General features: G+C 30.4%; 1 protein-coding gene across 1 annotated transcript; it reads left to right on the top strand.

Moving 5' to 3' along the window:
* The first annotated feature begins 2,593 nt into the window (after positions 1 to 2,593).
* On the top strand, positions 2,594 to 11,034 carry LOC121130495 (dynein axonemal intermediate chain 7). Its single transcript, XM_040726234.2, has 7 exons — positions 2,594 to 2,937; positions 4,450 to 4,613; positions 5,401 to 5,573; positions 5,634 to 5,873; positions 5,928 to 6,460; positions 8,637 to 9,228; positions 10,456 to 11,034. Exons 1-7 carry the CDS (start codon positions 2,635 to 2,637, stop codon positions 10,851 to 10,853), a joined length of 2,403 nt encoding a protein of 800 aa, XP_040582168.1. The 5' UTR covers positions 2,594 to 2,634; the 3' UTR covers positions 10,854 to 11,034.
* The last annotated feature ends 563 nt before the right edge of the window (positions 11,035 to 11,597 follow it).

Here is an 11,597-nt window from a genome sequence, read left to right on the forward strand (position 1 = left end):
TTATTCCCTTTACCTCAATAATTTTCATTTTGTAGCCAGACAAATTAAAACTTAATTTATATTACTTCGATATTCATTTAGCATTGTTTTTACTTAGATTAGTTTAAAAATAGTTTTTATTTCGTATGTCATAGTACACATATTAGTACTCTACGTACATTAATCTTTTAGGTCGAACAAAGTTTGCAAAGGTTTCGCTTGTTATACTGATGATGGAAAATATATAATCCATACATCTACGGAAGTGACTTCGAAAATACTTAATATATACAAGAATGAATCAGGGCTGGAGATAAACATCCAGAGAGCAAAAGTTACCACAGGTCTACCGAGTAACGAGAAGGGGGAAAAGATTGAAGGTGCTCCAGAAATAAAAATATTGGGACCAGTATATCAAATATATCAAAGATGACTTTAACCTTTTCGAAGCTAAGAAACATAACTTTAAAATTGAAACTTCTGAATCTCATTACAAATTGAAAATGTCGTTTAAAAAAGTTATTTTCAAATGGTTATAAGGGTCAAAAACGCCCCTTGAAGACTGAAACGTCACAAACATAATTTTTTCATTAGAATCCAACAGAGGATTGAATTAAGGGGTCACGTTAAAAATCGGACACCCTAGTGCACACAGTAAAATATATTTTTGGAAGAAGTTGACCTTTGATATGACCTTAAAATATACTTTACAAGCATAAAATTTTATAAGTATATTGCTTTAACGTAAAAAGGCTTTAATGATCACGACATTGGCGAATTTGTTTTTAAATTTGGGCTAAAATTGAATTTGATTTTTACACCCAGTCAAAATTGGAGGGATTTTCGTTTATTACGGGATTTATCTACTGATTCAGGGATAAATCAGTACCTTTAAAATTCAGACTGCAAAGTCTTAAATTTGCTGTTGCTGTCTAGTCAATCGTATCTCTTGACATGTCCATAAATATTTTAGCCAGGTTTTTAGAGTCTTTTATGGGAGATCTGTGAAACATCACCTCTGGATCCTTTGAAATAGAGAGAGTACTTGTAAACCATGATCATTTAATACTATGGTATTCTAGTACTTATAAAAATATCCCTAAGTAAGTATTCTTTAAATTGTCAGGGTTACCATGTTGATTTTTTTTTTAATATGACCAATCTATACTGGATTTTCATGATTATTAAACCTTCTTAAAAAGAAGGTTATCTCGATCCCTCGTCACGGCACTGAGGTATTATTTTTTTTCTTGGCCAACAAGGCTTCTCGTTATTTTCATTGAATGGTAATGACAAATAAGGTCAATTATACATACGTTCACTAAAACAAAAACGTGCAAAAATTTAATCAAAGGGAGAGAATAAATAAAGATTTGTATATCACGCAAAATAAAATAAAAACCTGTCGAAAATATGGAATAGTAGAGGTTGTTTATAAAAGAACTATCCATTTTATTCATGTAAGTGAAGTTTCAGAACGGATAAAACACCGGAGATATCTTAGTCCGAGGAAGCACGTTTCGTCTACGGAATATGGTGAGCCTCTATAATAGCTCCGTTAATAATCTTAGCGAATAAAAGGCTAAGAAATTATCTTTCTTCAAGTTATAGAAAAAAAATTGTCCTTAAAAAAATCACCTATGACATTCGTTATATATTTGACAAATTATATTCTTTAGCCATTTCTGGGATGAAGATAGTAAGGAATTTTTCAGCACATTCCCAGAAAATCTTCCTAAAAGGTTAATTTATTGTCCTTCTCACCAAGTATTTAAGAAAAGTACCTCATGTCGGAGTTTGATTGGATTTTATAAGATCTGACGTACTCAGTAAAAAAATGCAAGACTTATTGGTAATTCAGGTCTTAGAATTGGTACTTAACTTCCAAAAGTTAACTTGTATCCTGAAAAAAACACTTTGTTTATGAGCTCATTCGAATTTGCTGTTTTGCCTGCAAAATTGACAAAACTCCTACGGAAACTTCATACCAGAAACATAACTTCCGATAGGAAATTCCCATCTAATGGACTTCTCCAAGGAGCAAAACATGTCAACGGCTCACCTTGATACTCCTTATGAATTAATATTACTGCTAAAAATAGGGCAAATTTTATTGGCCAAATTCTTCCAGAGAATGAAAAGCTCTGGAATTTAAATACTTATCTATACCTAATCAAAAACTGTTTAAAAATAACTGTTCATTTTAGACTCCCACAAAACATTTGCCATTGATTGCCAATGAAGATTTAGTATACCTTGTATTCAAGTGAAAATCAAAAAAAAAGAAAAAAAAGTTACACAAATATTATTAAATACTTTGATACTTGAGATATGATACTCTTGTATGATTTTGGTATGATTCATGGCTGACCATGTAAGTATTGATGCAAAAATGAATATATTAATCTAAAAATATCTTCATTTATTGGAGAATATTTCCCCCAAAATCCCCCTTAAATATACATATTAGAATTATGTTATTGCCTGTATTTCTATACAATGAACATTAGTTGAGAAAGTAAAAAATAGAGAGCACCTCTTACCAGCTCTCCTGTAGAACTTAAGTACTTTTTACATTTATAGAGTATTATCGACTTAACAAAAATAATGCTGGGAAATTAATCCAGTGGTGTGTTACTGTATAATTATATTAATATGAGCTCAAGAAAAAACCTGGATTCCCCAAGTAAAGCAAGTCGAACAAATGAGTTTAGTTCGGATGATGAAGATGCTCAAAAGTCTACTAAAACAGCGCCAATCCTTTACAACTTCTCCATTGATGAAGCTCGGTCCATGATTGAATCATTGATAAAGAAGCGGAAAGGACTACAAAGAACGTCGGCTATTATAATGTCACATGATGTCGTTGTGGATGAACTTACACGAATTGCTAGAGAAAAGTTGGTTTGGGAGCAGTATATGACTTGTGATGGACAGCCTGATCCCATCTGCGTGAGAGTGAGTGTTTTTTATTACCGGGCTTAGGATTTTTGCTTAATTAAATCTGGTCTTACTGTTAGCTACGCCTCAGGGATTGTAAAAGGTCGTCATCAATTGTGTCAATAAATGACTTTTAACTGCCCCAAAATGATATAGTAAATAGCAAATTTAGCCCAACTCTACTCTTTATTTAATAGTATATATTTTTTCAAAATTTAACATGCATTGATTCCCAGTTCAACCTATTAAAGTTACCAACATAAATAAACGACAAAATTAATAGAAAATCCATAGCTGAAGAAAAATACAGAGTTGACGAGGTTTTAGGGATATCATTACGTCTGTCTATTAGGAGTTTATATTTAACTACAAATTAACTTTTGAATGGGTAAAAATATTGTATAAAGAAAAGAAAATGCAGGCATTTTGTCTTGTTAAGCTATTCGGCATCTGAATAAGTGGACAATCCCATCTGTGATACACGTAATGTGTTAGACTTGATAGCCGAAATTGTGTCAAAAGGGTCATGCATATAACCACACGGTTCATTTCTACAAAAAAAATTATTTCTTCTGAATAGTTGGGGATTTTGGAAATTTTTCTACAAAAATTAATTTTGTAAATATCTTAAAAAATTAATGTTTAATTTTTTTTTCATAAAAATTAAATTTCCTATAAACAACTATGGATGTTTTTGAGAATAACAATTGGTTTTTGAATTTTCTTCTAATAATTTCAATTTTTTTTTAATAATTGAGATTTTTGAAAAAATAATGAATAACAAAATTCTATATTGGAATTTTTTTCTTTCAAAAAATAAAATATCACATTCTATATTGGAATTTATTTTTCAAAAAATATAATACTTTAAATAATTCTTTGATTTTTTGATGAAAAAGAGAGAAAATTTCTTTTTTATGGTTTCTTTTTTAATAAAGTTCATTCGATCAAATTTTGAAGCGGAGAAAAGTTTTAATTTTTCCAAAAAATCAAAAGAACAAAGCCCAAAATATTAGCTTGTGGACACACCTGAACAACGTTGCCAGATTTGCCTTTTTTAAAATAGTCTGGCCTTGAAAAATTAAATTTGGCTTTATTATCAAATTTGGGCTAAATTTTAATTAAACAAGTACTTTATAGTTTGGTTTTATGAAGTCGTTTTCATAAAATTGGATTTAATAAGTTCTGTATCACATTAAAATATTTAAAGTGGCAATGTGGCCCACTATATTAAAAGGTTGAATATCCTTGATCTATCAAATCGTTTTAGACCAATTTTTCTTTGTGTCTGATCTATACCCAATTTTTCTTAGAGATCCAACTTTTTAAATGGACTAAATTATTTCGGTCCACTAAAAATCATAAATGTCCAAGATCGGTAGTGGATTTTCATACCAAACCCCATCACTTGCGGGTATGACTTATAAAAAATTGTTCATACAATTAATTTTTCTGCGAATAATTATCCAAATATGTCACTAAATTTGATTGAAATCTTTCAATTCTGCTTGCTAAAAATGGATTTTCTAGGAGTTGAACACATATTTAAGCCTCTGGCTGGAAGACAAAAGAGAAACAATCCAAGAAGTGCTTAAAAGAAGCGAAGAGGTACTTCCAATAATGACCACCTTGGAAAATTTGATAGAAAATCCAGAATTATGGGAAGATCCGGAAGAAGTGGACATTACCTCTAGGTTAGCTATGATAAAAATAAATTATATCGTATCAGGTGAGTCTGAAAGTGGTGGACTGGAGGGGCTGTGATAGAAAATTTAATATTTGAATTTCTTGTACAAAAAAGTTGATATTTGAAATTTGATTTAATTTATCAATTTTGTAACTGGATTTTTGAATTTTTATTTGTCTAAAATTTTAATATTTGAATTTTTTCCCCCAAAATTTAGTTTTATGTGAACTGCATTGAAATTTACAATTTTATTTTTATGGGATGCTGTGGGTTATTCAACTTTCTTCCAAAAAATTCAATATTTTGTAAATGGATTCGAATTTTTTTCAAAAAAATTTAATTTCTTGAGAATAATCATAGATTTTTGATTTTTTTTCAAAAAAAATTAATTTTTTGTGTGCTGCTGTGGATTTAAAAAAAAATAATCTTTAAATTGAATATTTTAAAAGTGGGTATACATTTTAAAAAATTTTTTCAAAATAAAATTTTTTCAAAATAGTATTGAATTTTTGAATTATTTATTGAAAAATTAAATTTTTTTGTAAACAGCTGTGGATTTTTGACATTTCCTCCAAAAAAATATATATTTTGCAAATAGTTGTGGATTTTTGGAAATTTTTTTGGAAAAAAAAATAAAAATTCAAAATATTTTTCCGAAAAATATAATTTCGACAATTATTTTTCCAAAAACTTCATTTTTCAATTTTGCCCCCAAAATTAAGCCTCTCTCACAAAAAAAAAATATTTCATACGGCCCTAATAATTAAAATATTAATTCATTCTCTTTTACAAAGAAAGTACCAGTCAAAATTACTAGAACAAAATAAAATATTTATGGAAATGAAGAAGCTTCAACTACAAAAGCTTAACATAGCAACCTACAATATTCTACTTGATGTATCCCCTATGGTGGATTTGGAAAATAATGTTCTTCAGCATTATTTGACTTCAGATTTAGTCTCTTTAGGTGAATCACTCACTCATAAAAACTTTCATTTTTATACCTTTTTTTAAAATTTGAAATTAGGACTTTGGGGAAATGTCATGGCCAAAAACATGAAGGTAAAAGGAACTGAGTTTGAAGATCTAGGATTTGGATTTGAGCTTCCATTGTCTCTAATGGGAACAGTTGGAGCTGTGCGCGTCATGCGAGTAAAATATGATCACTACTCGAAAATGTGTCGATCCAACAAAATCCCTCCAAGAGCCGAGAAGGATATACCATCCTATATATCTCAAATTGAGAGGAAAATCCTTGAGATGGAGGGTACATCACTTAATCTTTGTAACTGAAACATACATTGCTTTATTCGAAGTTTAGATATTGTTAAAATTTGCGAGGATCAACATCGTCTACAGCAAATTGAGGAGGAAAGGGCTCGAGACGAGGCAGAGACTCTACGACAGTTGGAAATAAAGGCACGTAAAGCTTCCAAAAGTGTTCGAAAACGTGAAAGCATTCAAATGGAGTCCTCTCCTAATTCAAGGAGTAAAGATGGATCCATTAAAAAAGATTCTAGAAGTAAAATGAGTTCTAATACAAGCAAAAAATCAGACTTTTTGGATACAGACGTAGAACCCCTCTCTGGTCATTCTAAATCAGTGTCAATTCAAGGGAAAAGCGGTTCAAATCAAACGGATACCTCAAAAAATACAGACTCTAGCCGGAAAACTCCATCAAAAAGTATTTTACAGGAAAGAATTGATTTATACAAAGTCAATATTGAGGAAAATGAGTTAAACCTTCGTCGAAACATCATTTTGGGAGGGGTATTTTACTTTGATTTATTGGAGATTCCTCCTCAGCCGAAAAAAGTTGGGGATTGGATCATTTGTCAACTTGAAACACCTCAGGTACTTATTTATAGATAAATGATCTTTATTGTATATATATTAGACTATACCCAAAAAAGACATTGGACAAAAAATGAGAATTTGGTATCGCCGGATATTTTTTATTTTGCATTCTATTCCTCTAAAAAAGAAAATAGCCATCAAACGTCCAATAAAAGAAAGTCCTTCATAGACGGTTTTTGAATTGAAAATTTGTAAAATGTAAAAAATAAAATAAAATTTGCTGGTGCTTCATTAAAATTATCGATTTCAATCAAGTTACAGAGTAGTAATTGATATAAGATATATTTTGCGAAAGTAATCTTAACAATGTTTCTCTAACTTATCTCATGATATGAGCCCTTTAGTTCCAAACATGTTGCCAAAGAAATATATATTCTCTATTGGTACTGTGTATAACGCGCATGTATTTTGATATTTATCTTCATTCTTACTTCTCAAATCTCATTTTTAGTTACAAAGTGTATTAAATATTATTATCAAATATACTTTCATTGTACACTCATGCCAAAGAAAGCAACTTATTAAACCAATTTATAATTTTGCGCTACAAAAACTGTTAATTAAACTTTTATCAAGATAACCTTTAATTTATATTTCTTTAATTTCTAGGGTTGATTTGTTTTTATTTAAGCATATTTTTATATTCTGATGGTTTATTTATTATGTATGTTTAGTTCTGTTTTTCTTTCGATAAACTTACTAACAGAAAAAGTGAAAAATTAACTGTATTTGATATAACCGTATATAATTGTATGTAATTTATTTATCTCCATTTTGAACCATATATGGAAGTCAATGCAGAATTTGGTATGAAGTTTTATCTCCAGAAACCAACGCTTTGACAATATGAACCATATTGAATGTGAAAGAATGACGATTTTCATTTTAAACAGTTATTCATATTCAATTCCTAATGTTATCATTTTTGTAATGCGATAAGCACAAAATGGATCATACAAAAAATAATCTACGATAAATCCAGAAATTGCATACAGGAGGAAAACTTGTGCTTATTTTTCTGAATTTATAATTAAATTCGAAGGGGTGTGAACCTTACATTCAATGATGTTTCCAAGTTTATCTATTACCAATGAATAAACGCATAATAATGTTGACATATATTATTCAGACTATCTAGGATACCTGAAAACGAGTTACTCAATTTTTGGGACCATAGAGCTCAGTTATTAGACGAGATAGAGGTAATTTATTGATATAAAGTTCACACACTTTCTCAACAAGTCTATGGACGAAAAGTTTTTTATTAATTTTTCCACTCTGAGCATGCTCTACTAAATTTACCGTCAGGCTCTTAGCAAGAAGATAGACAATTCGGGATATGAAAGATAAGAGACAAAAGAGATGGAAGTGGTATCGAGTATACGGCCATACTGTTCACCTAACATCAATCGAGATGATAATTCAATTATCAATATCAAAGATTTGAACAATTGCACTGAGACTCTATCAAAGTCAGGTGATTAGTTTTAGTAATAAAAAAACAATAATCATAATGAATGAAAAATATCAAATTATAGAACATAAAAATATTAGTATGCTTAAATAAAGATCAATCAACCTTTGAAATTAAGGAATATTAAATAAATCATCGTAATTTTAAGAGTTTAATTGATAGTTTTTGGAAGCCAAAATTTTAAATAAGTTAAATAGGTTGTCTTATTTGGCATAAATAACCAATGAAAGTATATTTGATAATAATATATTATACACTTTGTATCAAAAAATGAAATTTGATTAGTAAGAATGAAGATAAGCATCAAAATATATGCGCGTAATACGCGGTACGTAAATATAATATTTATTTATAGGAAGCATGATTGGAACTAAAATACTCATCTCATGAAGCAAGTTAAAGAAATATTAGTATAATATTTTTGCAAAATATATGTTACATCTATAGTTCTTAATAACATAAAACCCCTGTAACTGGGTTGAAATGCATAATTTTAAAGAAAACAACATAAAAATTTCTTTTTTATTCCACAAAACGCGTCCATGAAGGACAATTTTTTTGGGACGTTTAATGGTTATTTTCTTTTTAAAGGACTAAAATGCAAAGAAAAAAATATCGGGCGATACCCAATTCCCACCTTTTGTCATTACGATACACCCAAATATAAAAACTTACAAAATATTCATAATATATATCCAGGCATTGAAAACAGTTTCTTGGAAGGCTGATTATAAAAAGCCCAATACAGACGAGGGAGCTAACAGCAATAATGCAGTAACCAAAAAGACACCGGAGGAAATTGAGAGAGAAATTAAGGAACAAGAAATGGAACTTCAAAAACTGGTTCTTGTGTATTTGAAGCTCCCGTCCTCTGCTCTATGGTTTGAGCCTCCAACGATCGTAAGATGGGAATCAGAGAAAGGCTATTGGAGTACAAATGGATTTTATGATATAAAGTTTGATGAGGGGAAACAGACACTTTCTTTTCGTACTCTCAGCTTTGGTATATTCGCTCTCTCTGCCTTCAGATACTCAAATCTACCACTTCAAAGCTGGGAGCTCAAACCAGAATCCGAGAATAGTGCTCTTATTACATTAAGTGCTGCCGCTGTTCAAGCAGAATTTTTAATCGGGGAGGGAGTTATAACTCTGAAGAAATTTTCTTGTGGAAACAAACCTCCAGTGAAGGGATTACAAGATAAACCCATGCCAGTAAAAGATCTGATAAAGGAAATGAGAATGCAAGGGGTGGATATTTTCCCTGACTACGATTCTCATTGCTATATTGAAGGTAGATATTAAAAATTTCGGAACTATACATGTTGTTAAGCACGCAACCTCTCTTAACCTTAACATTACATATATTATAATTTACTTGAGCTAAATTATGCTGCATGTTTGAGTTTCTAAAAAAAAGACTCTAGGAATTATAAGCTAGACTAATTACTTGCTTGAATACTCGTTATTCGCCTGAATACTCGTTACTCGCTTTGCCACTTTTTCCTCTCTAAAAAAACTCGGGACTCAAAAAATCATATATTTTTAAGAATTATTGAAATAATGGATATATTTTTTGAGATCCTTGATCGGAATCATAGCTGTCCTTCCATCAAATATTTCTTTTTGATGCTCATACAAATTGAAAAGAATACTATTTTTACAATCTCCCTCTTTCTAACTGGATAGATTGAGATGAATAATTTCCAGAATTTGCATTAAAACCTAGTATAAGATATGTAAGGTTACCAATTTCCCAATCTTGTGGTTTAACTAGAGTTTCCAAAGGAGATAAACAGGGCGCCTAGAGTCACATATATCATCAACTTTATCATTACTTTCCTCCTCATTAAAATTCTTAATGGCCAATTTATAATTATTATTTATCGAATACGAATTCATATTAAAATTTTAACCAATCCTTTCATTTCAAGATGCAACTACTTTTTAAAAATGAAAGATAATCATAGTTACAAAATTAATAGCCTAATCCTGACATGCAACAATAGGAACGGGGATTATGTTTAAGTTTCAAATGATACACCAAACGAATTTGTAGCTAGTAGTGGTCCCTTCCTCATACATTTAGAAATATTCATTAATTTATATTAATACAGATCGTTTTGTCGTATTTATATTTGAGGAGGTCTTTTGACTGTGTGTTGAATAAACTGTATAATTCCAAGGAATGAACACTACTCTGGATAAACTTAAAACAATTTGAGTTCGTTTTAAAAGTAATCTGTGTTTGAATAAGAGAGCACATTTCACAAAAGTCAAGATAGTTTTGCCTCTGGGAAGACATACATTCTAAATTTAACATATGAAGGAAGTCATTCCAGGAAGATTTACATGTTATAATGGGCTCGAAAAATAAAAGAAAAGAACCCCAAGTTTTGACGAGCTCCAAAAAACACTGTGCTTTTTATAAACTTCATAAAACTCGAGAAGCAATTTACGAGTTTTGCTCGTGGTACACCACTAATAATTACTAAATATGTGTTCCCTCTATTAATTATAGGTCTTCCATTGAAGGATATTCAAACAGAGCGGCATTTATATAACTGTATTGCTTTAACAGCAAACTCTTACAATTATTCCTGGAGCAGATGGAACCTTCTTTCAGGCTACGAAAAATTAATTATGCAACACCGAGAACGACTCCCTGGAAAACAGGAGGGCTCTTTTGAAGTGATTCTGGTTACTCCAGAGAAAACCTCCGTATTGGAATGTACTGAGGCCTCACAAACATTTAATGATAAACCAATTGAGAACTTTGAAAACTTCCCTGACTTATACTCCATGATCCTTGACGTTGCTCCTGAACCTGTTTTGAAGCAAATGGAAAAAGCAAAAGCTGTATTTGTCCATACAGTTTCGCAAATGTTACTCAGTTCTAAAGTACTCTCTTATGCTTAATAAACAATTAAATATGGTTTTTTTTAAAATATATAAATGCAATTATCAGTTGAACATTTATATGTATACTCCTTTATGGACTGATTAGACTGTATATGTGCTAAAAAATAATCAATATGTTTGAATTCCTAAAAGCCAGTGAGAGACATCACAAAATGTATATTTGATACATAAAATAAAATACTTTTTAAAATATTTAAATGTGTCTCAGATGAAATTAAATCAAATAAGTCGTCAATGCACCAGTAAAAATAATGGATGGTCCCTCCTGGGAGTCTGATGGATCCTTCTGTCAAGTTTGTACTTTTTTCATAATAGTTTCATATATCCGTTTTATTTTTCTTTAGAAAATTTACAAGTCCATTCTACTCTGTATCAGAGTACATTATTTCCACAAAGATGTTAATCATGAATTACAAATGATGATGATGGTGGTAAGCTCTACCAATAAATTATTAAAAATAAATGTACGTAATGTGCTGTGCAGTTCAAATTATTGTACGAAAGTGAGGAACTAGAAAACAGGCTATGATTCTATTAAAACCCTTGACACCTCGATTGTGCTTTAACAACTCTTGTTGCTGATAAATGTATTCGCATCGCCGGATCCAGACTCTGACCATGGGATATAGAATGCAGCATAGCCAGATCTTTTACGTATTCGATGTTTTTGAAGGAAATCCTTTACAATCGGCTTATTGTCAAAGCTAATATGAGCAATGATCAAATACATAAAAAGATCCT

The sequence above is a fragment of the Lepeophtheirus salmonis genome, chromosome Z (assembly GCF_016086655.4).
Source record: "Lepeophtheirus salmonis chromosome Z, UVic_Lsal_1.4, whole genome shotgun sequence".
Taxonomy (NCBI): domain Eukaryota; kingdom Metazoa; phylum Arthropoda; class Copepoda; order Siphonostomatoida; family Caligidae; genus Lepeophtheirus; species Lepeophtheirus salmonis.

What these genes read in the sequence shown, in the direction of transcription:
- LOC121130495 (XM_040726234.2), top strand. Translation starts at nt 2,635, where the DNA reads ATGAGCTCAAGAAAAAACCTGGATTCCCCAAGTAAAGCAAGTCGAACA. An exon ending in GAAAATCCTTGAGATGGAGG is followed by an intron (nt 5,874 to 5,927) that starts GTACATCACTTA and finishes TTCGAAGTTTAG; the next exon opens with ATATTGTTAAAATTTGCGAG. An exon ending in TTCTCATTGCTATATTGAAG is followed by an intron (nt 9,229 to 10,455) that starts GTAGATATTAAA and finishes TATTAATTATAG; the next exon opens with GTCTTCCATTGAAGGATATT.